This window comes from Ovis aries, chromosome 25 (assembly GCF_016772045.2).
Source record: "Ovis aries strain OAR_USU_Benz2616 breed Rambouillet chromosome 25, ARS-UI_Ramb_v3.0, whole genome shotgun sequence".
Classification (NCBI taxonomy): Eukaryota; Metazoa; Chordata; class Mammalia; order Artiodactyla; family Bovidae; genus Ovis; species Ovis aries.
Window position 1 is genome coordinate 6,776,763 of NC_056078.1, and position 27,778 is coordinate 6,804,540.

The 27,778-nt window shown below is 45.7% G+C and overlaps 2 protein-coding genes, 1 long non-coding RNA gene and 1 other non-coding gene across 5 annotated transcripts; 3 read left to right on the plus strand and 1 right to left on the minus strand.

Moving 5' to 3' along the window:
- Window positions 1-1,830: 1,830 nt before the first annotated feature.
- On the minus strand, window positions 1,831-9,229 carry IRF2BP2 (interferon regulatory factor 2 binding protein 2). Of its 2 annotated transcripts, none has more exons than XM_027962392.3 (2): window positions 7,522-9,229; window positions 1,831-6,871 (listed from the first exon to the last, which is right to left on the minus strand). In XM_027962392.3, exons 1-2 carry the CDS (start codon window positions 8,522-8,524, stop codon window positions 6,156-6,158), a joined length of 1,719 nt encoding a protein of 572 aa, XP_027818193.1. In that variant the 5' UTR covers window positions 8,525-9,229; the 3' UTR covers window positions 1,831-6,155. The 2 variants fall into 2 exon arrangements, with proteins under 2 accessions (XP_027818193.1, XP_027818192.1); XM_027962391.3 differs by having other exon boundaries at window positions 7,474-9,229.
- LOC101111733 (eukaryotic translation initiation factor 2 subunit 2) lies at window positions 3,005-4,406 on the plus strand. The gene has a single exon (XM_015096963.3). The coding sequence runs from the start codon at window positions 3,110-3,112 to the stop codon at window positions 4,109-4,111; it is 1,002 nt and encodes a 333-aa protein (XP_014952449.2). The 5' UTR covers window positions 3,005-3,109; the 3' UTR covers window positions 4,112-4,406.
- Window positions 9,230-9,326: 97 nt separating the features above from the next.
- LOC132658635 (uncharacterized) lies at window positions 9,327-18,040 on the plus strand. Its single transcript, XR_009598521.1, has 2 exons — window positions 9,327-11,964; window positions 13,730-18,040. It is a non-coding gene; the product is annotated as an uncharacterized LOC132658635 (long non-coding RNA).
- A 9,407-nt stretch (window positions 18,041-27,447) lies between these two features.
- Window positions 27,448-27,566, plus strand: LOC114110878 (5S ribosomal RNA). The gene has a single exon (XR_003587051.1). It is a non-coding gene; the product is annotated as a 5S ribosomal RNA (ribosomal RNA).
- Window positions 27,567-27,778: the final 212 nt, after the last annotated feature.

Here is a 27,778-nt window from a genome sequence, read left to right on the forward strand (position 1 = left end):
TAGTGTGGCTATCCCTAATTATGGTCTTATCTGAGGATTAATAAGAGAAAGCCACATATAATCCATAAATCCAGTCATTGTCTATCTTCAACTCCTGAAGTAATTTACCAATTGATTTTTTGTGTATTTTTGTGCATTTTAAATGCCTGTGTGGGGTTCCTAACATTTGAGGAAAATGCAGGCTATTAACAGAAACTGCAGCAAAAGATCTAGATAGTTGACAATCTGAGAAGTTACACCCATAATTTTTATTGAATTGTAACCAGTTGTATTGTAATCAATACTATTGCTGTCAGAGGCCTAAGCAGTGGCACTGAAGGAGTTAAACAACATCCCCACTCCCACCTCACCACCCCCCCACCCCCATTGCTAGAACCCCAGATGATGAAGTAGGTAAATCTGTATTCCATTCATTGGTGCCTCTGCCCTTGGTCTGTGACAGAGGAAAGGCGTGTCCTCTCACTGTTCCCTAGGAAGAAAAGGCAAGCAAATAAGGGTGACTCAGTACTTCCAGTGGCTACACACGACTGAACATTTTTCTGAATGATTCCACGTATACACTTTGGAATCAGGAAGAGAAACATTCTACTCTTCGCTAACCAAATAAAACCATCTATAAATCATATGTAAAACAACTTTGAGTAATGGGGGGACTTAAAAAGCCTAGGAATTAAAAGGAGCTCCATGTTTTCCCTTCAATTTTTTCCCAGCTTTGGGGAATAAACAAAGATATCTGCCACATCAAGGGGTCAGATTGGTGTTTTTTTTAAAAACACTGGAAACAATGCAATCATCACCGTTTACTTTGGGAGGCGCTTTTCAGATTATAAAAATGACTTCTGCAAGCGGCACTATTTTCAGTTTCACTGAAAATAAAATTTAGCACCTTTAAGAAGACTTCATAGTTTAGCAGTTCTTTTAAGCTTATTAAATGGAATATCACATTGTGTATTATAATCTAGAAATAACTTATTAAGGATACTGTTTCTTAAAAATGCCCTTAAATAGGCTAATTAAAAATTCATTAAAATGCATATATAGTCATGGACTCCCGAAGTTACTGGGCCACCTCTAACTATGCATTAACTGTTGCTGTTTAATTTAAAACATATAGTAAGTCTACGTGTACCTGATCTTAAACACTGTAGTAAGTTTCACAAGTTCCCTTTGTAGAGAAGTCTGCCAAGCCATTAATCAATAAGAAGAGTAAAAGCTGCAAACATCTAGGAAATTTCTTACTATGTGATAGTAGACAGGAGTTTGTTAAAAATATCTTTATCTCGGTGCTTTCCACCTTTTATCTCCATTTATAAATTTAGGTTTCAGAGCATCAACAAAGCTCACACATGGCTTGGGCTCGAGACTTTATTCTAAAGCTTTCCAAAAGGTAGGCTTTTTTCTTTCGTCTGCAGTGAAGTTTCTCTGGCCCAACATCGCTGTTTTCTTCCACTGCTTCCCAGCGAGCAACTCCATGTCTTGACAATCTCTTCAATGTCATCACTATCTTCTCTTCCCAATCTACTACTGAAGAATGGCTGGCTGAACTGCAAGCTGCAAAGTAAACAAGTGCTTCTCTGGCTGTACTTTGTTCAGCTCTTCTCTTTATCTGCTTCCCCTATCCAGTTGCCCTTTCCCCAGTCCCTAGCGCTTTCTTCCGCCTTCCATCAGTTGCCTTTTTGTTCCATGTCTTTTATCTCCTCCCTTTCTCCTGCTGGTTCAGTCAAACCCCAACGCCAAACCCACACATCCTCTGGTCACGTTGCCACTGGTGATTAAAACAAGAGCCACTCTAAGCTTACTTTAAACAATTAAAAAAGGCCTCAGAAAATGTTCAGTGCTCCCAATTTTATTTTTATTTAATGCTAAAAGTTAAAGAAAAAAAAAAGTACTGTAAATCTGACAAATGACAGAATGCAGGTGATATTTCCATAGCGTGATTTTAAAATAATGTTGATATCTGAGATTACACTCACTTTAGTTGACATGAGTTTCATCATATATAGAAAAAGTATCACCTTCAACTTAAAAAAAAAGTAAAGGTTAAAAGGTGGCACACTTTTAAAATACTTGGTGGCCAAGGAAAGGTATCTAGTAATAAAGTTGTAAACCATGTGTACGTTCTTATAACTTTTAATGTGAGGCCACATGAAAGACAGTACATGTTAAATTCTATAAATTGTTAAAGCAAAAAAGGGGAAAGCTTCAACACCCCATCCCCTAATATTTTGAGTATTAAAAGCACAGCTGAAATATTAGGATTTGAAATCTGATACTGCCCACGTACAGTAAGTAGCTTTCTGACATCTTTATCCAGCTGTGGAGAATCTCTGCACTGTCATCAGTACAACAAAGAATCAAACCCATGTCCCAGTGCTAACTTTTTAACTTCAGAGAATGCCAGAGAAATAACCCAGACCAACACTTTCCCAGCTGCAAGCCTTCTATAAGGCCACCCAAGGGCCAGTCAGACTCTTATTTTTTAATAGGAGTAAACTCAACATGCAGCCCTTTAAAGCTGTTTAAATTCTCCCTCTTGAACACCAGCGCAGAGAAACCATAGGTTGTCTTTTCCACAGCTGGAGAGACTTATTCAAAACAGCAGGATGGTTCTTTATTAATCTTTTGGAAAGCTTATCTGTATAAAGATCGAAAAACATACAGATAGCTACCACAAATTAGGTCAAATGACTGATCAACTTGTAACGTCTATGAGGTCAAACTCCAGTTTATAGTAAAGTGCCTAGATACACATTTATACAACAGACCATAATAAACTGAATTCTTTACAAATGTCTTTATGGGCATGTAAAAGCGACTGTGTTTCTGCATGTGTGCATTTACATAAGAGAAACCAGTCAGATCTGAGTCATAGATATTCCAATTTTTTAAAAAAAGTGTAACAACAAACTGGTTAATCATGCAAGTCTGTTTGTAATATAACAATGACCGGTAACATGAATTTGCACAGCATTAATAATAGGTGCACTTATTAAAAACACCATGAGAGTGCGGTGGTGGGAGAAGTGTCGGCAGGAGCAGCGCTGAAGCCGGGGCCTGGGGCTGACCCGTCAGACTTTCCGTCCGTGCCGAGCCCACTCGAGCCGCAGCCATGTCCGGGGACGAGATGATTTTTGATCCTACTATGAGCAAGAAGAAAAAGAAGAAGAAGAAGCCTTTTATGTTAGATGAGGAAGGGGATGCCCAGACAGAAGAAACCCAGCCCTCAGAAACAAAAGAAGTGGAGCCAGAGCCAACTGAGGACAAAGATGTAGAAGCTGATGAAGAAGACAGTAGGAAAAAAGATGCTTCTGATGATCTAGATGATTTGAATTTCTTTAATCAGAAGAAAAAGAAGAAAAAATCAAAAAAGATATTTGATATTGATGAAGCTGAAGAAGGTATAAAGGACCTTAAGATTGAAAGTGATGTTCAGGAACCAGCTGAACCAGAGGAAGATCTTGACATTATGCTTGGCAATAAAAAGAAGAAAAAGAAGGTTGTCAAGTTCCCTGATGAGGATGAAATACTAGAGAAAGATGAAGCTTTAGAAGATGAAGACAGCAAAAAAGATGATGGTATCTCATTCAGTAACCAGACAGGCCCTGCTTGGGCAGGCTCAGAAAGAGACTACACATATGAAGAGCTACTGAATCGAGTGTTCAACATCATGAGGGAAAAGAATCCAGATATGGTAGCTGGAGAGAAAAGGAAATTTGTCATGAAACCACCACAGGTCGTCCGAGTAGGAACCAAGAAAACTTCTTTTGTCAACTTTACAGATATCTGTAAACTATTACATCGTCAGCCTAAACATCTCCTTGCATTTTTATTGGCTGAATTGGGTACAAGTGGTTCTATAGATGGTAATAATCAACTTGTAATTAAAGGAAGATTCCAACAGAAACAGATAGAAAATGTTTTGAGAAGATATATCAAGGAATACGTCACCTGTCACACGTGCCGATCACCAGACACAATCCTGCAAAAGGACACCCGACTCTATTTCTTACAGTGCGAAACTTGTCATTCTCGATGCTCTGTTGCCAGCATCAAAACTGGCTTCCAGGCTGTCACGGGCAAGCGAGCACAGCTCCGTGCCAAAGCTAACTAATTTGCTAATCACCACTGATTTTGCAAAGAGTGTTGTGGAGATTTGGCTGGACAGGTTTACCATCAGAGTGGATAAACCACTGTATTAAAAACAAGATAGAAAAGCTGCCAAGTTCTTTGGCGTGTGGCTGGTTGGTCTGAAATTCTTGCAAGATGCCGTTGCTGAAGCTGTTGACATACTCATTGCCTACTTTAACAACTGTCAGAGAAACATGATGGGGTAAGGCGGTGCTTTTTTAAAATCGTTCATAGACTTCTGTAAAATGCAAGATAAATTAAAGTTATTATAACAGTGATTCTTTCAAAAAAAAAAAAAAAAAAAAAAAAAAAACACCATGAAAAAAATACTGTATTTGGTGCAGTATCTGATTTTCAAGTGTTAATAACTCGACCATTAAAAAATATTTGAGCAATTTAAAAAAAGAAAGACAAAAACACAACTGAAAAAGTTAATCCAAAGTGGGTAACAATCTGTATTTTCAAATTAAAAGCTGGGTTGTGAACCATACACAGAAGTTGTAGACCTCGAAGCCATGATTCAGCCTAATGATAGGGCCAAGTTACAAACACCTGAACATAAAAGGATTTAAAGTAGTGTTCCTGTCAATGTTAAATCATAACAGCACAAAAGAAAAACCAGTATCACTGTGAGACAACTATTTCTAATAACTGATGATTTATTGGTTTAAAAAAAATCATTTTACTGATGCAAAATAGTGATCGAAAGAAATTAGTTTACAAAAGGCTTCTAAAAATAGTTTGAGAGGTGGGGCCTGTCTATCATGTAAAACTCTTTAATTTTCGCTAGTTTATCATTTTTTGTCCAGAAGAACAGTATTATTCACTTGGTATTTCAAACACATGTGAGAAAGAAATTACAGGTTTCCTCCACCCCCATCTGGGCTGTCACCGATATGCCCACGGGCAGTCCTGGCAGCACCCTACGCTGATACTGTCATTGTACCATACTGTATTTAGCACTCACTAGGAACAGGGTGCAGGTGATCACACCGACAGCAATAGCGCTACAGGTAAATGATAAGACGACAAAACACAAAACGGAAACGAAACCAATCCCACAATCTCCAGTTCACCTGGACTGTAACTTCTTTTCAATTCTTTTCAAAGGAAACGACCACAGCAACGACAGACAGAGCTCCAGGGGGTTTCAAAGTGGCGCTGCAGAGGCAGGCTCCATGCAAAGATGGCAGTGCCATCTTGTCCCCACCGACAACCGTTATCACTGTCTTGAGTCACTGGATTGTGTATTACGTAACCAACTAGCATGCAGCATTGTCATCTTACAACTGATCACATGGGCAGTGAACAGTGGTCAACTCTGCCTTAAAAAAAAAAAAAAAATCACCCCCCCCCAAATAAACCCCCCCCCACAGTCCTGAAAATCTCTCAGCAGCAACTCTCAGGCAGTCATCAATAACCTAACAACTGAACTTTAAGAACAAAATCGAGAAAGATTCACAATCGATTTCCTGTTACTCTGAAAGGGCAATGTTTGGGGGGAACTTGGTGACATTTCTCAGTGGCATGCCCACTTCACAACACTGCCCCTTTCCTCATTTCCTTTCCTTCTCCACCAATTGGCCTCCAGCCTGAGAAACGGGCCAGCAGTAAATAACAACAGACAGTAAGGCAATCTTACAATGTCAGAAAATGTATTTGGCTTTTTTTTTTCTTTTTAAAATAAGTGCATACAAATACAGCTAGAAGCGTTTCTGCTTTGCCAAGTGCTCTAAAAAAGCAGCGCAAGTCACAGCCTACATTGAACGGTAACTGTCACCAGGATAATAAAGCACAGAGATATGCTAATAACATTAACAAAAGAAGAAAATGCTTTTATAAGTACATACCTTTTGTCGTCAAAAAAAAAAATAGAAACACATGTATTCAAAAAAATCAAAATTATACAGCCATGTTTATGAAGTCTACATTTCCCTTGTCTTGGATATATATATATGTGGAGATATATATACAATTCAAGCAGTTTTAGTTAAGATTAATCATTGGGTTTTTCTGAAACCGGAAAGTCACGAGTCTCTCTCCTTTTTCACTTTCACATCTCCAGCAAGGATGGTTGCAATCTCCCCTTGCATGAAGGCCCAGGGGACATTGGAGCCCACAAGAGGGCATTTTTCCCCACTGGGACAATAGACCTCTCCACTAGCTCCCTGCTGTTTGATGCTTTGTCTGGAGCAGGGGAAGCAGAACTTGTGCGAAGGAACAGAAGGGCACTGCACAAAGTGGGTGTCCTCCAGCCGCTCATGGCAGAGGGTGCAGCACAGCGGGGCGCTGGCGGCCAGGGAGGAGTCTGGGAGGCTGGCGGGGTGCACTGGCTCCAGTCCTCCGGCGCCGCCTGCCCCTGGGCCCCCCACCTCTCGGGGGCCCAGCCTTCTTTGGTTCATAGAGGACGGAGAGGGTGGACTGCTGCTGTTCCGTCTGGTGGTGGAGTGCACCTGGTTGGCATCTTTCGAGGCATGACTGCCCCCTGCATTGTCTGCTACCAAGATCAGGGCTGCCATGGGGGACTGGCCGTTCTGGGCCGCTTCAGGCGGTGTGGTCCGGTTGGAATGAGGTGAGGCAGTGGGTGGTGGTGGCGACACAAAAGAGGATGCAGGAGTGATGGGGATCTTGAGCCCTTCTGTGGATGTAGACAGCCACGGCTGGGCCTCTCCATTGATCTTAGGGGGCCCGACTTCACCTTCTGGCTCAGGAGAAGGCTTCCTTTTCCTTGCTGTTCTTGCAACTGGAAGAACAAAGATAGAAAAGGGGAAAAGAATAAATGAACGTGCACTAAAAAGGATCTTTCTTTCACTAACACACAACACAACCCTCTGAAGAATTTCTATTCTCCAAAGTTGGTACAGAAAAACCAAGTTTCAAGAGCACGTGCAACTTAAACCACTTAGACTGAGAAGGCTCTGAGGCAGTCTAGCAGTTAAAAAAAAAAAAAAAAAAAGGCACGGAAAGCACTGCCTGTTCTTCCACAGGCCTGCAAGTACCCAGGCTGCCCTGTGCACATGAGAGTTAACGCCCCCCAATCCCCCCCCCCCCCCACCCACCCTCAGGTTAAAAGGTGACTGGTGCCCTCATGCTCGCATCCAGGAATGTGCTGGGAAAGGAAAGCCCTGTGTCGCTGCCTATCGGTCCATCTGACTCATCTCTGTTATGCTGCTTCAGCAGAGGAACACGTTGCCACTAAGCACTGGTTCCGCCTCGAGCAGATCAGGAAGTTGGATGTTTGCTATTTCTGGGCCGGGGGAGAACGGCCAATAGGAAGAGCACCCCCTCCTCGGCTCTCAAGCCCCGCTTCGCCCCTAAACCCCCTCACTCCACAGCCGCCCCTACCTGCTTTAGACCCGTTGGCCCCGTTGGCCTCGAAACCCAACAACCTGCCTGCAGTCAGGGCCGGCTCCTTCTTAAACTTGCTCTCGAAGGGCGCCGAGTGGCCGTGCTGGTGCAGCGCCAGCAGCGTGTCTCGCACGGTCTTGGGCCGGTTGACCCAGTCCTGCTCGCCCGGCCCGCGGCCTTTGCCTGCGCCCTCGCTGCCCAGCTCGGCCGCCCCGGCCGCGGTGGACAAGCTGTCGGCCGGGCCGCGGTGCGAGGCCGCCGGCGGCTGCTTCTCCTTGGCCGCCGCCTCGCGCTGCTCGTGCTCCGCGGCCGCGCTGCTCGACACGGACGCCGGCCGCTTGTGGGCGCCCATCTCGGCGGGCTGCGCCGAGCCCAGGCCGGCGGCCGCGGCCCCGGACACGGCGGCCAGCGAGGCGGCGGCACGGCCGCCCAGGCCAAGCGCGGCGGGCAGTGGTGTGGCCGAGCCGTTCATGAGCGGCACCAGGGTGGGCGGCACGGCGTGGCCGCGCCGCGGGTTCGGGCTCTGGCGGTTCAGCTCCGGCGGCTCCTCCAGCTTGGAGAAACCGTTGGGCACCAGGATGCCGTTCACAGGCGGCGGCTGCGGCGTCGGCGGCTGGGCCAGGGCGGCGGCCGGGCGGCTGCCGCCGAAGTCGGAGCCCAGGCGCGGGGGCCGCTCGGCTGCGGCGGCCGCCAGAGGGTAGCGCTCCAAGGCCTGAGGAGCGCGCGGGGCGGCCTCAGGGCCGCCGTGGCCGAGCTGCTGCTGCTGCTGCAGGAGAAGGTCCTTGGCCGAGAGCGGCGGCGGCTTAGCGGCGGCCGGGGCCGCGGCGCCGGGCGGGGAGCGGCCCTCCGGGAAGCAGCCGTGCGCCCGCTTGAGCTGCCGCGCCGTCTCGATGACGAACTCGACGCGGTCGGCGCCCTCGTAGTTGACGCAGCCGCGGCACACGGGCTCGGTGAAGTCCCAGATCATGGCCCAGGGCATGCGGGGCAGGTCACACAGGTAGCACGACTGCCGCCGAGACGCGGCGGCCACCGCCACAGCCGCGGCCATGTCCGAGGAGCCCGCGGCGCCGGAGGAGGAGGAGGAGGAGGCGGAGGAGGAGGGGGCGCCGCCGCTACCCGCCGGCACCACGCGCGCCCTCCTCCCCCCCCAACCCCGCGTCTCCCCCACCAGCGGCGGCGGCGGCCGCAGAGGCGGCGGCGGCGGCGGCAAAGCCCGCGAAGGCTCGGCGCCCGCGCAGCGCCCCCGATGCACGAGGGGCGGCGGGCGCGGGGCGAGGGGCTGCAGCCGCGGCAGCACGTCCCCCCGGCCGGCGCGGGCTCGGGCGGGCGGCGGGGCGGCGCGGCGCGGCGGGCGCGGCGGCGGCGGCGGGGGCTCGGCTGGAGCCGCGGCTGGCCTCCAGACCGGGGCGAAGACGGGCCGCGCGGACGCGGGGGAGCGCAGCAGGTCGCGGCGGCAGCTGGCGCGGAGTGCGGGGCGGGGGGCGGGGAGGTTGGGGGGGCGGGGGGCGGGGGGCGGCCGCCGGGGCAGGCTCAGCCCGAGCGGCGGGGCATGCCGCGCCGGGGCGGCGGCGGCGGCGGCGGCGGCGGCCGGGCGGCGCGGAGCTCGGACGCGGCGCGGACCCCGGGTCGCTCCGCTGCTCTCTCACAGCTCCTGGCGTCGCCGCTCTCCAGCGCCCGCGTCAGCGCCCAGCCCGCCTCAGCTCCGCCGCCGCCGTCGCTGCTGCTGCTGCCGCCGCGGCCGCTCCACTTCTACAGACTTGATTCTTCGACAGCCTCGCAAGGCGCCTGCGCGGGCCCCCTCCCCTCGCGCGCGCGCCCCCCCCCCCCCGCCCCCTCCCCCCGCCGCAGAACGGGCGCTGCTGGGAGAGCCGGCTCCTCTGTGCCCGCCCTCCCGTCCGCGCCGCGCCCTGTGTCCCCGACGTGAACGCGTGGCTGGCGCAGCTTGTTTCCCTGCACCCGCTCCGCTGCCTCGACCACTCGAGCCGAGTTCCCTCTCCTCCAGATCCGTTTAGAGCAAACCGTGTAAAACTCGTGTTTTGAAAAGCAAGGCCACTTTGTAACTTGGTTCTGTCCGTTTTTAAACATCTTTTAAGGAGCTTTATTTGAACTCTTCGGCAAGCGCTTTTACACTCGCATGGTCTTGGGGAGGACACAGGCGCCGCCGGTCCCCTGAAGTTTTACTAAAAGAGGGCGTGCTCTCAGGCCTAGGATCGAGTCCACCCGCCGCTTCTCGGAGCCCTTCCGGGAGGGAGCGGCAGCACCGCGCAATGCACCCCGCGCTCCCTCCCGGCCGGCCCTCGCTACAGCGCGGGGGTCCCGGCCACCTGGCGCAGGTTCGCGCGGCAGCCGCGTGACGTGGGCGCGGGGCCGCGGGCCGCGTGCGCCGCCGCCGCCGAGTGCGCACGCTCCGCGCAGACGTGACTCGGCGCCGCTGGCACTGGCGGCTCCATTGAACGAATGCACATTCCAGGGATCCGGGGTCAGCGGCCAAAGAGGCCGCGTCACCGCGCAGGCTCCGCCCCCCCGCCGGCGACTCTAGGCCTCCAGGCCCCGTTCACGGGGCCAAACTTGGACTCCAGGTGGCGCGGGGCATGGGCACGAGCGGCGGTGGGGTCCGCGCGCGCTTGGGGGTGAGCGGCAGGCTGGCCTGCGGGTCACGCGGACCCGGCAGATCTCAGCCATTCCCGGCCCCGCTGGGTGGGCAGGGCCGACCTCGAGCCCACCACACCGCCCAGGATGGGGTTAGGTGGGTGCAAACCCGCCTGGCGCGAAGGCGACATGTGGGTGCAGAGCCAGCCAGTCTCGCCGCGTTCTGCCACCGTTGGCAGCCACAGGCTGTGCCCAGACTGAATTGAGCACTTGAGTTTCACACTTTTATCGGGAGGAGGAGCTGGCGTGTGTTATGGTAAATCACTTTTGGCTGGTCGTTAGTCTTTCTGACTAATAGACGCGGGCTTAGTCACTCTCAGTTGGGACCTTTACACTTCAGCTCTGGAAGGGCGGCCTCCCGAGCTTCCTTTGTTGGAAAACAGGCCCACCTCTCTCCCTGAGACTGGAATGAGCTGGTTAAGTGTGGGAAGAACAGGGTACTAATTATATTATCTTCCCTACAACTGGATTGGTAGGTGGAGAGAGAAAAAAATCCTGCTGACGTTTCTCTCTAGTTGTTGCTATTGAAAATGCCAGGTTGCCTCAAAGAATTAACCACAGGGAAGAGGAAAAACACCCTTAGAGAAACAGTGGAGGGAGCTGCTTAAAGCACATGAGAAAATCTGTTCGAAAATGGCACAGAAAATGTAATGCCAGAGCTAAATGTTTTTGCAGGCAAAGCCTGAATGTCTTGTGGGGATTTCCAGAGAAGGTGCGCCTCCATAAAGGTCTCCCCAACTGCTCCCGGATCTTGCCCTGCAATTACAATCCTGCCTCACCCTTTTCTAACTGGGAGGATAGGACCCCGATCCCCAGCAACTGGTGGATTTGGCCACACCTGGTCCCTGCTATCATGCACCGTTTTCAGGACCTGTCACTCTCCTAGGAGACCCAGAGCCTCTCCTAGCATGTAACTTAAGCCACTAGGGCACTAACCAAAGGGAATAAGACCCAGGCTCTGTGCTGTAGAGAGATGAGCCATCTCAATACCCCCAAGAAGTGGCCTCAGTAGGTTGGGGTGGAAATATTAAAAGGAAACAACTCGGGGTTACAGCCACGGCCTAATTTTACTCATTTACCTGCAAGCAGGCAGGCACTGTAATATCCTCGTGGGACAGCCTGTCGCTCTATCCCAAAATAGAAACACTGAGCTCCAAATTCTGCCTTGAGGGGTACTAAGTCAGGGTTTTTATGGAACAGAGCTTTTCTTCTCCAAATGAAGAGCATTTCCTTTTTATTTTACACTACCAGTTTAGTGTTGAAACTTCAAGTTGTTGTAACTTCCCTAACGAAATGCCCACTGGAAGATGGAAAGGTTTGTTTTAGTTCTGGTTTCTCTTGCCATAAAAGGATCCGGAATCAAGGGGGTTAAGGCTGGCCGTGGGTCCAGAGCAGCAATTCCTTATATTGTATCTAAAGTCTTTCATGCTGCCTGGCCTTTCATGTCTCTCCGAAGCAGCTTTATCGATGTATGCTAAGTAAACAGAGCTTTGTTTTCGTCTTCCACCCACCGCCCTCCCTCCCGGCACAGACTGGAGTTGGAACCCTTCCAAAGCGGCTGCTGCAGCAGTTAGAGCCGCCTCCTCCACACACAGGAGCAGGGTTTCTAGGGTGAGGCAATGCGTCTGCAATTCGCAGAGACAAGGCAGGAATTGTAATTGCAGTTCATCATGTGATGACTTATGAAAGAGGAAGTTGGTATGTTTTAGTCACGTAGACGCTGCCCTCTTGCTTAAAAGGCTCCAGATCTTCTCAAAAGAGAACTCTGATCATCTCTGCCACTCCAAGTCAAGGTTACCAGGTTGGCTGTTCCTATGTGGCCAGACAGGCTGATGCCAGGTGAACTGTTGGTGGGGCAGTGGGTTGAAGCTGGCTTTTTAGCAGAATGCTGAAATGCTGCAATTTGTATTAAAAACTTAAGGAATATTCTATGGGGAACACTCCTGCTGAGACAAGATGGAGCAGCAGTCTTCCAGCTCTAATTTCTAACATTTAAAAAAAAAAAAAAAAAAGGAAAGAAAATTGCAGTTTAGAAGCAAAAGGATAGCCATTCAGTATGCTACTCTCCAAAACTGGCATAAGGGAAGTGATTGAAAGGTAAACCAAACAGAGCAGTTCTAAGCAGTAGCTCAGTTGGGTAGAACAAATCCAGCCCCTGCACAGATTTCCCCTGCATGAGCATTAAACATCTAAAATCTGAATCTGAACCCTGGAGCTCACTCCAGTTGAGATGCTCTTGATAACACACCACAGCCCTGTACTGGCAGGTGACAGGGCATTGTAAAGAAATGATTCTCCCCAGACGACCCTGATGGAACTCTGCCTGGAGGACACACAGCTGTGGAAGAGCGATGACCCCCTGTCCCCAGGAATGGGTGGGTGCTGTCCAGGAGGTGGTATTTCTAGGGACTGCTGAGTTCCTTCATGTCACCCTGTATCCACGCATGGAATCACAGCCTTCATTCTTCAGAGGGCAGCTTCTATTAATAGCATGATGTTTCAACCATACTAAAGCTTCTTAAACTCTGACCCTGGCATATTTGAAGGTAAAAAAAAAAAAAAAGCAGCCATATGGCATCTGAATATTTGTGGCTATCATCCTAGGCTCCTTGTACTTGGCCAGAAGTTTCCTAAGACTGGAAGAGCATGTGTGATATTCAAGGCTTTCCACTTTGAAAAAGTTATAAATACATATTTGAGCATATTTGTTTATATGACACATCAACACATACTATGGAGAGTCATGACATAAAAGAACCTTCTGTAATAGATATGAGCACCTTCCTTCTAAGCAATAGCATTTTATGAGACAATCCTACTGGTTTTCAAATTGCAAATATGCTATTTTAGAAATACTTTCCCTCTGTTTGACCTCCCTATAGCCTACCTTCCCTGTGTGCAGAAAACATTCAGATACTAAAGAGACTTCTGCATATGGAGGAGATAAACTCTCTGTGCAAGGTCTAGGAAATCACAGAAGCTCTCTATCATCCACGTATACACACAGAAGCTGTTAGTCACCAGCCTGTGTGTAAACATAGGTACAGTCCCGACATACAGTAAAATTTTGGGCCTTGATGTAGATTAACTACTGACTGTGTCAGAATTTAAAGAGCTAAGTGAAAAATACAGATAAAGGAGAAATTGAGGTCACACACTCGCTCAGTCTGCAAGGAAATTTGGAGGAGAACTGGAAGGTATTCAACAGCCATTTGATGCCAGAACCCTCCCATTGACTTTTTGGAAAGAGCATGATGAAATGCACTTTTCTGGAATAATATCTGGATGCGGGTTTAACCTCTATTTAAGACACTCACTGAAATCCTTTAAAAGATACCAGGGGGAAGACACTGACAAAAGAGCAAACCAATCTCAAAGATATTGTTTGAAAATAATAAAATAATATACTTTCTCTCATTTAGCTTGCCTACTTAAAAAGGTAACTTTCCTACATACACATTCAGGAATAAGGGGACTGAAAAAAATAGATGTTACAATTCTGAAAGGTTAAGCATGCTGTGATAGCTTTATGTTTATTATTGCTTTCCTATGGGCATTCAGAAAAGTTATTTTGAGTCTAAATTTTATTCATGTCCTTTTTCAGAAGCTGAAAACCTAAGATCGTGAAAAATTAAGTGATTTTCTTGCAGTAACATTAAAGATGAGTGCCAGAACTGAAATGCAGGTGTGAGTATTTTTGTCTAACAATATAGTCTAGAATGGGTGACTCAGACGGTAAAGAATCTGCCTGCAATGCAGGAGACCTGGGTTCAATCCCTGGATTGGGAAGATGGCTACCCACTCCAGTATTCTCGCCTGGAGAATTCCATGGACCGAGGAGCCTGGCAGGCTACAGTCCATGGGGTCACAAAGAGTCAGGTACAACTGGATGACTAATACACACTCTCATAGTCTAGAACATACTATATACATCTTGCATTTAACATAAAATGTATGCACAGTTTAGAGGCCTAGAAGAAGAATGTTAACATTTGTGAGTGTTCACAAAAAGAATGTTAAGATTTGCGTATCTATACCCGTATTTATAGGAAACAAGATTCTAGTATAGTTCATAGGACAGGCGATCCAAAGAAAAGTCAACAGTCACAACAGATAGAGAGATAGGGTAGAGGTGAGTCAGTTTGCCACCATGCCATGCCTAGTATGGAACTCCTTAAATGGTAGACCGTTTTATGCTGGTGAAACTTAGAATTTATAAACTATAGATAAAAATTGATGTTGGTGTTTGGATACAAAATTCATTTCTAGGATTTAGTTGAGCGAGGAAATGGTTTGGTTACTCACCAAACTGCAATACTGCACCTCTAACTCTTTATGTCCTATTTCCCTAAAAACAAAAAGAGAAGTCTCATGAAATCATTTAATTCTTCGTATAGGACACCAATTCTGGCTACTCTGCATGCAGACAGGTAAATACAATAGGGCTACAAGGCACTGAAGAGAAAAAACCATGAAGTCAGATGTTTCATGGAATTTCACCAAATAAAGCTTCATTTTTATTGCTTGTATTTCTTATGGAAGGGAGCCAGTATGAGCTAGATTGACTTTCTCTTGAGAAGATGCAAATATATTTCACAAAAGAATGCCAATCAACAGGAAAATTTGACCTCTACCAATGGGGGTTTCTAGAATCTGTTCTGGTGACTGACTTGCCCTGATCTAATGTGTTTAGCAAACACACACAAAGTAATTTTATTTAAAGCAATTATATATGTAGTTGATAGCCCAATGATATCCAGAGATGCAAACATTAACAATAAGCATTTGAAAACTTTAACTTTTTTTTTTTTTTGGTCAGTTTTGTGTATAAAGGAGACAGAGAACTGACTCCCTGTAGAAGGAGAAAAGAAAGGAAAGTTTAAAAGCCTAACTGTGGGCTGTAATTTGTTAACTGGAATGAATACCAGTCTGGGTTGGCACCACATCCATTCCTGGGCCCACATGGTGGTGATACCTCTTTGGCAAGGGGAGTGCAAAACCATGGAGAGAATTCAGATTCACACTCAGAACTGAAGTTCATACCAGGAAGAAGAAAATGAAATCCATGGGAGCAGATAGCCTGGGTTTGAGCCCTAGCAAAAGACCACGGGTGGACGGAAAGAGAGAAATAGATTTCCTAAAAGTGACTAAATATAACATGTTTACTAAAAAGCTTGTCACAGACAGCTAAAATGCAAATACAAATGAACCTTGATGGGCTAGCTGGCAAGCCTCCTCAGCCCTTTAAGCAAATTCCTGAGTGATAAAGTTGGTTCTGAAATATACCTGGGAGCTAGCACTTATGAACTTCCTAGGGGCTGTTATCTTTTAGCATTTAAGAAATAGCTAGATTGTGAACGTTTTTCAGACTGCTTTTATTCTTTCTTTCCATTTATCTATCTACTTACCTACCTATTTATATCTGCCTTAGCAGACCAATTCGTTATCCTTAATGCTGACTAAGAAAGACATCAGCTTCTGTTTACTGATTTGGTGAACTGAGGTACCAGCACAGTAGGGAACTTGCCTTGAGACGAAGGAATATAGTCGAACAACAGCTAGAATTCAGGTTTCCCAAACTGCAGTTCTTTCTTTAGCCCACTGGTGGGCTGCCTCCTATTTCTATTTCTTTCACAGGTTCTTTTTTACATACATGTACATATCTGCACACCGGAGAAGGAAATGGCAACCCACTCCAGTGTTCTTGCCTGGTGAATCCCAGGGACGGGGGAGCCTGGTGGGCTTCTGTCTACGGGGTCGCACAGAGTCGGACACGACTGAAGCGACTTAGCAGCAGCAGCAGCACATATCTGCACAGGAGATGTCTGTGGGACCATCGGTTGTCTTCACACAGCTGGCCTGGGACCTGAGACAGATCACTGGAGCACTCTGGGTCTGTGTTTTTCTTGATTGGAAGAGGGAATTTGAACCTGACACCATTTCTGCTCTGACCCTTCATATGGTGGGTGAGGGTAATGGAAACAAGGAGAATGTGGCAAGCCCAAGCCCAACATCCTTCTGACTCACATGGAATCACAAAACAATGCACAAAAATGACTGTAAGTGCCTGTCCACCATCTGGGGGCTTTGTGCCATCGGATAAAATTGTGAGGTTAAATGGCTACCAGACCATCATATCATCTGAGAATATGTCTGCTTGGTCCGGGCTCAGATCCCAGGCTAGGAGTGTCTAAACCACAGTCTATACTTAGTTTAAGTTAGCCAGTGGAAAAGCATCTGTATCAGCATTAATATGCCCGACTGAAATGTCTCAAAGCTTACAGAAAATACTTCTTTCCACAAGAGACTGATATATATATGTATATATGTGGTGGGCAAAACTCAGTATACTAACCACAAGCCTTTCAGATTACTCAAGAGGGCCACAGTTGAAGAAAAAGAGAAGGAAAAAACAAAACAAAACAAAACCTGACAGCAATTCCATACACTGACCAGCATTTGGCTGAATAGGTCAGCAGGATGTGGAAACTTGTTTTGAGGTTTTTTTGTATTCTCACCCAGGATCCCACTGCTTAATAGCTGTGTGGTTCTTTGCTGGCTATGTACTGAATTTATGAAGGATGTTGTGAGAGTAAGTTCTAGGAATTCTGATGTTTTGAAATTTGTTGTACTTTTGTTAACCATAGTGAAATGTTACATTTGTGGCTTTCTATACAACTTTCATTTCTTTGGTTCTGATTATGAAAAAACTTAATGAAGCTTCATCAGTTCTGTGTATTTCAGAAATCGTGGTGGGGACTTTCCTGGTGGTATGGTGGATAGGAATTCGCCTGCCAGTGCAGGGACCAAGGGCTTGATCCCTGATCTGGGAAGATCCCACGTGCCACGGAGCGACTAAGCCCATGTACCACAACTACTGAGCCCTGCATGCCTAAAGCCTGTGCTCCGCAGCAAGAGAAGCCACCACCACGAGAAGCCTTTGCACCACAACTAGAGAAAGCTGGAGAACAGCAACAAGGACCCGGTGCAGCAACAACAGCAAAATTTTTAAAAATGTGAAGGTGGGAAGCATTTACATGTGGTGGTTGTTTCATTTCAACTATTCTTCAAAAACGGGGGCGAGAAAAGCCAAGTTCTCTAGTTTTCATATAAAGATGACTCAATTTATTTGAAAATGAGTGTTCCAGAATCAGACTTCCAGATTCCATGAATTCAGAGTGTGGAAAAGGACAAGCAGCTCCCTTTAGCTGTAACAGGAGACATTCTTTTAAAAGCCTGGAATGCTGAAGCTCTCTTACACTGAAAACATGTTAGGACATGCCTCTTTGGGATGCTACCAAGTGGTTTAGGCTCTGAATTCTACATTCTGTACTTTTGAAATTGTTTTCTGTTGGCAGACAACCTCTTGATTATTCTCATGTGATGAGTGTTCAGGCCAACCTCTCCCGTTCCAAGTAATTAAAAGACAACAACAAACTCGTACTCTGTGAAGTATCCACACTTTAGCATAAAGTTGTGGGTTGTGCGAGTGCTGGGCTTATAGTGATCAATTCTATGAGCCTTGTCAGTTGTTCAGTCAGTAAGTCGTGTCCAACTCTTTGCAAACCCATGGACTACAGCACTCCAGGCTTCCCTGTCCTTCCATATCTCCCCGAGTTTGCTCAAACTCATGTCCATTGAGTCGGTGATACTATCCAACCATCTCATCCTCTGTTGTCCCCTTCTCTTGCCTTCAATCTTCCCAGCATGAGTTAAAAACCTAGAATGCTTTATTCTCTAAAGCTCACTCCTGCTGTTTAAAAGTGTCACCCTGTTAAGGAATGAAAAATTATAGCAACTGGGGAAAAGTTTTCACCTTTTTTCATTTCCCTAGTAAAATTAAGCAATAATTTTCATTCCCCTCAGCTCCTTTTGGAATCAAGGCTAGCAATGGATTAAAGGACAAATAAATGGATGAACGAGTCTATGGTGTTTCTTTCTTCTGCTTCAGAAAGATACAGTTTCTCCTGCCAGCAGGAGAATCAGGTTAGATGCAAGGCAGTTCCCATTCCAGAGAGCCTCTATTTTTAGGCAGTTCTGATTCATGAATTGGAGAATTGCACTAAATTAGTGTACTGCACAGCATGGGCCTGGTTACGTTAAAGTAGACACTCTGACCCCCTCCACCCCTCACTCTGACCACCAAGAGTTCATTTCCCAGGGGCATCTGTGGGTCCCAAACAAAGGAGACCACTGAAAACCCCGTCCATATTTACGCTATCATAGGCCATGTGGTAACAGAAGTTTTCATATTTCTTGAACACCAGCAGGATTCTTAACATGCCCCAGAACAGAGACGCATGATCTTGGGTGATGATTTTTTAAAAAAAGATGTCATCTCATTTCGTTCTGTGGGAATTATTTTTTAATCATCTGTTTTATTGGGAAATTTCCCAGAGATAATGCAGTGAGAAGCTAGCCTGGAAGAAGACAAAGACAGGCACAACAGAGTCAGAGTTCTTTTTAAAATACTTCATTTTGGAGACCAAGAATACAACTTGTAAATCTTTTTTATGCTTTTATTATGGTGTATAAATTATGACATTTTAGGAGAAGCCCATAAAGGCAGCAGAAGCAAGAAAGTCAAGTTTCTTTTTTTGAGCTTTCCATAGGTAGTATAATTTAAATAATTCTATGGTAGAATTTCAACACCTCTGATGGAGCACGGTTGTTTACGAAGTAAGAACAGTAATCCTCATGTTAAAAGGTGGCATTGCTACCCTAGGCAGCAGATGGTGTTATTAAATACACAGGCAAAGTCTAAGGTCATAAGGAACTAACAATTAACCAGAAATACGATCTGTCACAGTCGTTTAATGGGTAACCTACCAGATATATGCCACTTGTATTATTGTGAGTGTTGGGAGGTGTATTGTCGAGCTTCAGAGCAGTTGCACAATCCATTTAGAAATATTATAATTATATTCTTATTTAAGCATTTTGTGAAACCAACAAACCAGAAAGAAAGTGAAAATCAGTGTGATTTCCTCATAATATTGCTCTCTCTTTCCTGCTCTGAAAAATACTGATTCAGATTGCACAATTTCATAGCAATCCCTGAATTTAATTGGTCTCCCCAAACTAATGTTATCAGGATTTTGGATTTTATACTGCTAGTGTGGGGTGTTCTAAGAACTCTGTATGTTATTAGAGACATCATTTTTGCTCTTGCACATTTTGTAGTGTGAAGGTGATGCGAAAATATTTAAACCTACACAAATGCCAACAAGAGGATGGCTTGGAAAAAAACAGTTGTGCAGAGGAGGGGCAATGAATGGTGGGGAGGCAACGGGAACTGTAGTCAGAGACTGACCAGCAAGCAATGAGGACACTATTAAAGTAAAGCAGTGGGCTTAGTTTCTATTGTAAATTAAATATAAATATGTCAATAAAAGTAAGAGTTTTATACATAACAACTCAATTCCCTGTGGGTTTTTTCTAGGAGTTTTCCACAGGGAATGTGGGATCGATTTTCTTTCCAGTTAGGGCTTTTGAGGATGAGGAACTGAATCCTAAATTCACTCCATGGAAAAATAACCAAGAGGGCAGCAACCAAGTCTGAATCGCAAAGACCCAGGGACTTGGTTAGAATTAGAAAAAGTGAACCTTGGCCCTTTGGCCAGAACTCCAAAGGGTATCAGAGTTGTAACTCCAACCATCGTATCAACCAATCTGAAAAACAGCATCTGGAAAAGCGAAAACAACTCCAGTTCCCCAGGTGAATAGAAGATGAACAATGGAAAACAGGGTCCAGAGGTCACTGGCTAATCAGAGTAAGTAAGTGGGTGGACAAAAGCTGTTCTTTCATTTTCCCACTGTTGGGTTTGATGAGGAAGTCTCAATCACAGAAGAAAAAAAAAGCATGCTAATAAGAATGTTTTTCACATATTTCAATGTGTTCATTTACTTTTCTCCAAGTTTAAATTGAGTAAGGAAAGCACAGCATCTGAAGACACAGACTGCCGAGTTGAGAGCTTTGTCTCCAAGCTCAGGTAGCTTGATTTTTCCCTGTGGCCAGGACTCCTGCCGATGCTTGCAGTGGTCCTCAGAAAAGCCATTGAGCCACCCTTGGGTTGAATGAATGAGAACTTTCTTGAGAGCGGAAGACTGGGGGAGGTCCAGCTGGAAAAACATACGGCCGCAGAGGCAGAAAGAGAGCTTCTTCAGGATTGTGAGTTGCATGGAAAATGTCTGCAGGCTCAAGGCAGCCGTTACAACCTAAGATCTTACTAAGCATGATGGATGGTCTTACTTCTAGGACTGCCTCCAATGTACCTGGACCGGAGCCAGTGCTGCATCCTCAGGCGCCCCTAGGGATTGTGCCTGCAGGACGGCACCACCTCACAGCCCCGCTCTGAGGTCAGGACTCCATGCCCACTCCCCGCCTCCCGCTCTCCCACTTCCCTACCCTCAGAGGAGCCCAGTAGATGGTGGCCCATTGTGCCTTCTGAAAGAAAACAAAGTTTGCAAATCACTGTAGACTGTCTCATAATAGGTAGGTCAGGAGGGAAAATGACTATGGTAAATTCTTGTCTTAACCACACATGACCTCAGCACATTTTTGAGCTGCACAGTGGCACAGAATGAACTGAAGGAGAAAAACCAGGCAGTCTGGGTTCCAGACAAGGACACCACGAGGAGCTGACTTTTACAGGTAAAGGCACAGCCTTGAGGTTTAATAGCAGTGCCTCCCTGCCCAATATGATTTCCAAAACAGCGGGAGGCAATATGTGATTCTCCGTGTTGATTCTCCACAGTAATTATCTCTTATTGCTAATAACCATTCAGGCCTATTACTGAGCTTTAAAAACGTTTTGTATGGAATGCTATATCCCTTACAAAAGATAAATTAGGAGGCGATCATTCAAAATTATTTAGAAAAAAACTGTCTGAAGTTTGTAATTTGACTCCCCATGAACTGTAGCCCACCAAGCTCTTCAGTCTATGGAATTCTCCAGGCAAGAATACTGGAGTGGGTTGCCATTCCCTTCTCCAGGGGAATCATCCCAACCCAGGGATTGATTGCAGGCGGATTCTTTACCATCTGAACCACCAAGGAAGCAAAAAAAAAAAAAAAAAAAAGTTCCTCTAGAATACTTACAGAGTATTAGGTCTTCAACAATTTAACCAGTACATATTCTAATTTTTTTTGCCACACCACATAGTAGCAGTGGGATCTGTTTCCCAACCAGGGATCGAACATATGCCCCTTGCAATGGAAGCATGAGTCTTAACCACTGGAACACAACATAACGCCCAACACATCCCTTTTAAAGATGCACAACACAGATGGCATTGGGAAGGTAGACATGTATACCTCTTTTATCCTCAACTGTGGCCCTCATAGCGTAGCCAAAGCTGATACCACAATTTTTCTTCAACAGACGATAAGGTCTCCTCTCAACTTCTCAATGGATGTTTCACCACCATTTTCCTTATAATGTGACAGTTGTCGAAGGGGCAGTGACCATAGTCACAAAAATCAGGGCCTGGTTTTATTACCCCATCATTATGACAACTATCCTTCCAGTTTTCCCGTTGCCCATGTACACACATTTTCAAAGCACATATTTTCATTACTGGACAGAGAAAGGCCAATAGGTCAGTCACACACACTCCAAGCTGATAAAGCAATGTCATTAACTTAGGATAAAAAGAAGCCAATTATAGCCCTTTATGCTTAGGCTGTGTTTTTCCTTTTAAGAACTCAAAGCTAAACCCAAGATGACCAATGCATTTGCGTGGGTGTGTATATATCTGTGTATGTATGTATGTAATATATATGCATACATTAGTAGTATAATACTGTATTATTATATATAATTATTATATAGTATTAGTATATTATTAAAATATATATTAAAAATAATGTTAGGTAGTATGTCACTAGTTTCAAATGAACTTTCCATCCAGCCTTTCCATCTGGGTCTGGGGAAAGGCTTTGAAGCCCCAGCATTTTCTAAATATCCAAAGAGTGAGAACAAAGTAATTTCTTCTCAAATATTGCTTTCCTTTTGGGGGGTCATTAGGAATGCAGGGGTGGGTATGGACTGGAGACTCGCTAAATGATTGTTGTTGATTTTTTTTTTTTTTGGACCATGCTGCATGGCATGTGGGATCTTAGTTCCTCAACCAGAGATCGAACCCTCACACCCTGCAGTAGAAGCAGAGTCTTAACCACTAGATCACCACCTGCTAAGTCGCTTCAGTCGTGTCTGACTCTGTGCAACCCCATAGATGGCAGCCCACCAGGCTCCAATGCATGAAAGTGAAAAGTGAAAGTGAAGACGCTCAGTTGTGTCTGACTCCTAGCGACCCCATGGACTGCAGCCTACCAGGCTCCTCCATCCATGGGATCACCAGGGAAGTCCATAAAAGTTTGTTCTTTCTAATGGATGCAGAGTCCCTGGATCATCTTGGCTATCTAGCTGTGTTTCACACAGTGCTAAAAGCTGGAAATCCCTGTATCCAGCCACTTTAAGTCCTGTGAGAGTAACTCATTCACTGATGGGTGCCTCTCCTGCCATCTTTCTATGTGAACACAGGCAAATTGCTCTCCTGTACCTCACTTGCTTCTGTAAGTGGACATGAAAACAACAGCAAGACCAAGTGACAAATGAATTGAGATTTACTGATATGTCCAGAGATATATCAGTATGGGTACATATCACCCAGCACCTAAGAGTACGGGACCTGGAGGAAGAGAACCAGGGCTCTCATTCCTGCTCTGAACTTTACCAGCTGTGTGATAGGCGAGTCACTTAAACTTTCTGTGCCTCAATTTCCTTACCCGTGAAATGGGTATAAAAACAGTACTTACTGCAGAGGTTGATGGAGGGATTCGATGACATGAAAAGTGTAAGACATACAGCCTGTCTCCATTAACACTGGCTTTTGTCATCTAAGCTATTTCCAGACTAGGCTGAAGCAGGTGCTTGCTCTAAAACCAACCAGTTCTTGTACCTCCTGTAGCCAGACTTCAAGATCTTACTTGAGGAACCACCCCTGCTACTTAGCACCCCTCCACACCCACCACTCCAGGAAGTAGTTATCACTCAAGCTGCCAATGACCTCATTCTGACCATCTCTATGAAACTCTTATCTTGAATCCTTTCTGAGTCATCCACCACTATCACTCCTTGAATTTTTTTTTCTCACTTTGGCTCATAAAGTAATATCCTGGACTTGCTGAACTTGAAGAACTTAAGAACTTAAGAAGTCCCTATGCATGTGTCTTATCTGTTCTCCACCCACACCACACTTTTCTCCAGGCTGGAGGTTTTAGTACTCAGCACACAGAAGATGCTCAGCAAACATAAGACTGCCTTGAACTGTGACGTTCAAGGACTTCCTCATCGCTGTCCTTTCATGTTGCTTTCCAGATATGGGAGCTGGTGCTGCTCTTCCTGGAATCTCTGCTACAGGGACATAAACTCTTTAAGATTGCCTGACTTGTCACCCATCCTTTTCTTCATCTGAGGCTTGAAATTTGAACTGTGGTGCTGGAGAAGACTCTTGAGAGTCCCTGGGACAGCAAGATCAAACCAGTCGGTCCTAAAGGAAATCAACCCTAAATATTCATTGGAAGGACTGATGTTGAAGCTGAAGCTCCAATACAGTCTGATGCGAAGAGCAGACTCATTGAAAAAGCCCCTGATGCTGGGCAAGATTGAAGGCAGGAGGAGAAGCGGGTAACAGAGGATGAAATGATTGGATGACATCATTGATTCAACGGACATGAGTTTGAGCAAACTCCGGGAGATAGTGAAAGACAGGGAAGCTACTGGTGTGCTGCAGTTCATGGGGTCGCAAAGAGTCAGATATGACTGAGTGACTGAACAATAACAATCGGTAAACCGAATCTCCCAAATCAATAAATAAATAGAACCTGTTTCAGGTTTCCAGCTTGTGGGTGTGTGGGCGGGGGGGCATTTTTAAAGTCTGAATTTCACTTTATTCGGAAGATAGACTTAAGATTAAGTCCTTTTTCTTATCCATTCGTCTGCTGATGGACATGCAGGTTGCTTCCATGTCCTGGCTATTATAAACAGTGCTACAGTGAACATTGGGGTACATGTGTCTCTTTCAATTCTGGTTTCCTCGGTGTGTATGCCCAGCAGTGGGATTGCTGGGTCATAAGGCAGTTCTATTTCCAGTTTTTTAAGGCATCTCCACACTCTTCTCCATAGTGGCTGTACTAGTTTGCATTCCCACCAACAGTGTAAGAGGGTTCCCTTTTCTTCACACCCTCTCCAGCATTTATTGCTTGTAGACACAATGGAGTATTACTAAGCCATTAAAAAGAATACATTTGAATCAGTTCTAATGAGGCGGATGAAACTGGAGCCAATTAAACAGAGTGAAGTAAGCCAGAAAGAAAAACACCAATACAGTATACTAATGCATATATATGGAATTTAGAAAGATGGTAATGATAACCCTGTATGCGAGACAGCAAAAGAGACACAGATGTATAGAACAGACTTTTGGACTTTGTGGGAGAGGGAGAGGGTGGGATGATTTGGGAGAATGGTATTGAAACATGTATACTATCATGTAAGAAACGAATTGCCAGCCTAGGTTCAATAAAGGATACAGTATGCTTGGGGCTGGTGCACTGGGATGACCCAGAGAGATGATATGGGGAGGGTGGTGGGAGGGGGGTTCAGGATTGGGAACTCATGTACACCCGTGGCGGATTCATGTCAATGTATGGCAAAACCAATACAGTATTGTAAAGTTAAAAAAAATAAAAGAAAATAAAAAATAAAGAGAGAAAAAATGAAAAGAGAAAAAAAATTAAACAGAATTAGGACATAAAAAAATAAAAATAAAATGTTTAAAGGCAAAATTAAAAAAAAAAGAATTAAGTCCCCCAAATATCAAAACCACACACAATTCATCTGAAAACAATTGCTTTTGGGATGCATAAGATGCCTTTTCACAAGTGAATCACATTATCTGAGAGGTAGAACCCCAGAAGATGTATTTAAAAAATAAATTTTCTCTCTCAAACACAGCAAAGTATGATAACTATTGGTTCAACCTCACTCTGAGTCTCCACAGCTGTGCAGGGCTACCTCAGTGGGGGAGATTAAAAAAAAAAAGGCTCTATACCTAGGAGTGCGTGTGTGCTAAGTCACCAGTTGTGTCCGACTCCTTGTGACGCAATGGACTGTAGCCTGCCAAGCTCCTCTATGCATGGGACTCTCCCGGCAAGAATACTGGAGTGGGTTGCCATGCCCTCCTCCAGGAGATCTTCCCGACCCAGGCATCTAACCTGTATCTCTTATGTCTCCTGCACTGGCAGGCGGGTTCTTACCACTAGCACCACCTGGGAAACCCGCATCTAGGAGAATCAAGGTTAGTTGAAATAATAGCTGATAACTTAAAAAGAGAGGTCAACTTCCCCTTAAATACACACATCCACACATTTTCTGAAGTCAACTGTGCATGATATTTTTTTAAAAATTACCCATTACTTTGGATTATTCACACCATGACGTATGGTTGTGAACATACCATTTTTGATAACATCATACCTTAGACTTAAATTCAAGTTTAGCTACTTAGCAACTATGGAAATTTCACCAAGTCACTCAATTTCTCTGAGTTTCAGTTTCCCCACCTGTAAAAAAAGGATGATAATATCAACCTCACAGAGGTAAGAGTGTACAAGTCCCTACTTATCACAGTAAGTGTCTGGGTCAGAGAACAGAAAGCACTGAAATATAGTGATTGCCCTGGAGGAGGGCGTGGCAACCCACTCCAGTATTCTTGCCTGGAGAATCCCATGGACAGAGGAGCCTGGCAGGCTACAGTCCATGGGGTTGCAGAGAGTCAGACTGGACTGAGGTGACTTAGCACAGCACAGTAATTGATAATTAGTGGGTCGGCACCCAAGCCCAGCCTTGCATTTGATGTCAGGTGTAGGTTGAGTTTTGCTTTCACAAAACTCAAGACAAATAGCACACGCAACTTAATCAGGAAATCCCCTGCCACATACATAACGAAGAGCTAAATTATGGGACTTGTCTACAGGCTCCCTGGGGCTTCAGACGAAAGAGACCAGTGATCATGTGTGGACCGGGGGCAAAGTGGATGGGAACTTCGCCTGAGCTTTAAGAGCTGTATAGAGCTGGGACAGGAGGTGAGGGACATCTAAGGTGGCCGTGCCTGGGACAGGATTGTCATCCCCCCGGCCCCCAAAGTACTGAATGAATGGAAGTGTGTGAACAAAAGGCAAAGACTGCAAACCTGGGGCTTCCCTGAAGGTCCAGTGGTTAAAACTCTGTGCTTCGAATGCAGGGGGTGAACTAAGAGTCCACATGCTGTGATGTCAAATCAACCAACCAACAGAAACAACAACAACAAAAAGCAAAGACCGCAGACCAGTTTGTGGGAGGTTGGGAGGAGTCCTTCATTGTTGCCTTTGATGGGTGTTGATGTCAGAATGGAGAAGTCCCCCTGAGCAGGAGCTTAAAACATAGGGAAGGACTTTGGGCTGAAGTGGTAGCTTACAAAGCAGGGCAGCAGACGGTGAAAGCAGTGGTAAGATCAATTCAGGTAGATTAGGAATCATTTAGTAGGAGGAAGCTGGGCTGCAGAGAAGTTGGCCAAGTGTCTGTGCCAGGAACTCTGATGAGAGGCCAAGAAAGCTGGGTTGGAGGCGTGGGCAGCCAGGCTCAAGCAGAGACAGCAGTGGGCATGGGACTTATGGCTCCACAAGATCTTTGGATAATGGTGTGAAAGAAGAGACGATCCCAAGCCTGGCTCTTAAATGTCTGCAAACTGGTAGTAACTCTACTACACAGGAAAACAGAGAGAGACCTGATGAGCAGGGAGGATGAGCTCAGGGGAAAATGTGTTGGTTAGTTTCCAGTCAGTGATGATACCGCAAGCAGAAAGGCCCAATGAGTATTTGGACATTCAAAGGTTCTGAAGTCATTTACAGTGAACAAAAGCAATGAAATGGATGAGGCCTGTGAGGGATCAGTGCAAATAGAAAAAACTGGAAAACTGAAGACTGTCTTGGGTAATGTATAAATTTAAAATATGAAAACACTCCAGGAATACATGAACCTAAACAAAATCAGTTGTCATTGCCAGGGCTGCATTATGACTTTCGTGGCTCCAGAAGTGCTGCGGGCATTTTTGCCTCTGTGGTCTCCTTCCTCCAATTAAAAAAAAAAAAAAATTAAATTCTGCAACTGTAATGGTCTAAAGACAAGTATAATCTAGACTGAATTATTTTACAGCTACTGTTGTATTATTTTTTTCTTTCTTCTGATTTTATTTTATTTTTTTTCTCTTCTGATTTTAGTCTACGGCCATACTACCCTGAATGTGCCCGATCTCATCTGATCTCGGAAGCTAAGCAGGGTCGGGTCTGGTTAGTACTTGGATGGGAGACCGCCTGGGAATACCAGGTGCTGTAGGCTTGGGCTTCCCTGGTGGCTCAGAGGTTTAAGTGTCTGCCTGGAATGCGGGAGACCCGGGTTTAATCCCTGGGTCAGGAAGGTCCCCTGTAGCACAGGGAACTCTGTTCAGTATTCTGTAATAAACTGTATGGGAAAAGAATCTGAAAAAGAATGGATTTATGTATATGCAAAACTGAATCACTTTGCTGTACACGTGAAACTAACACAACACT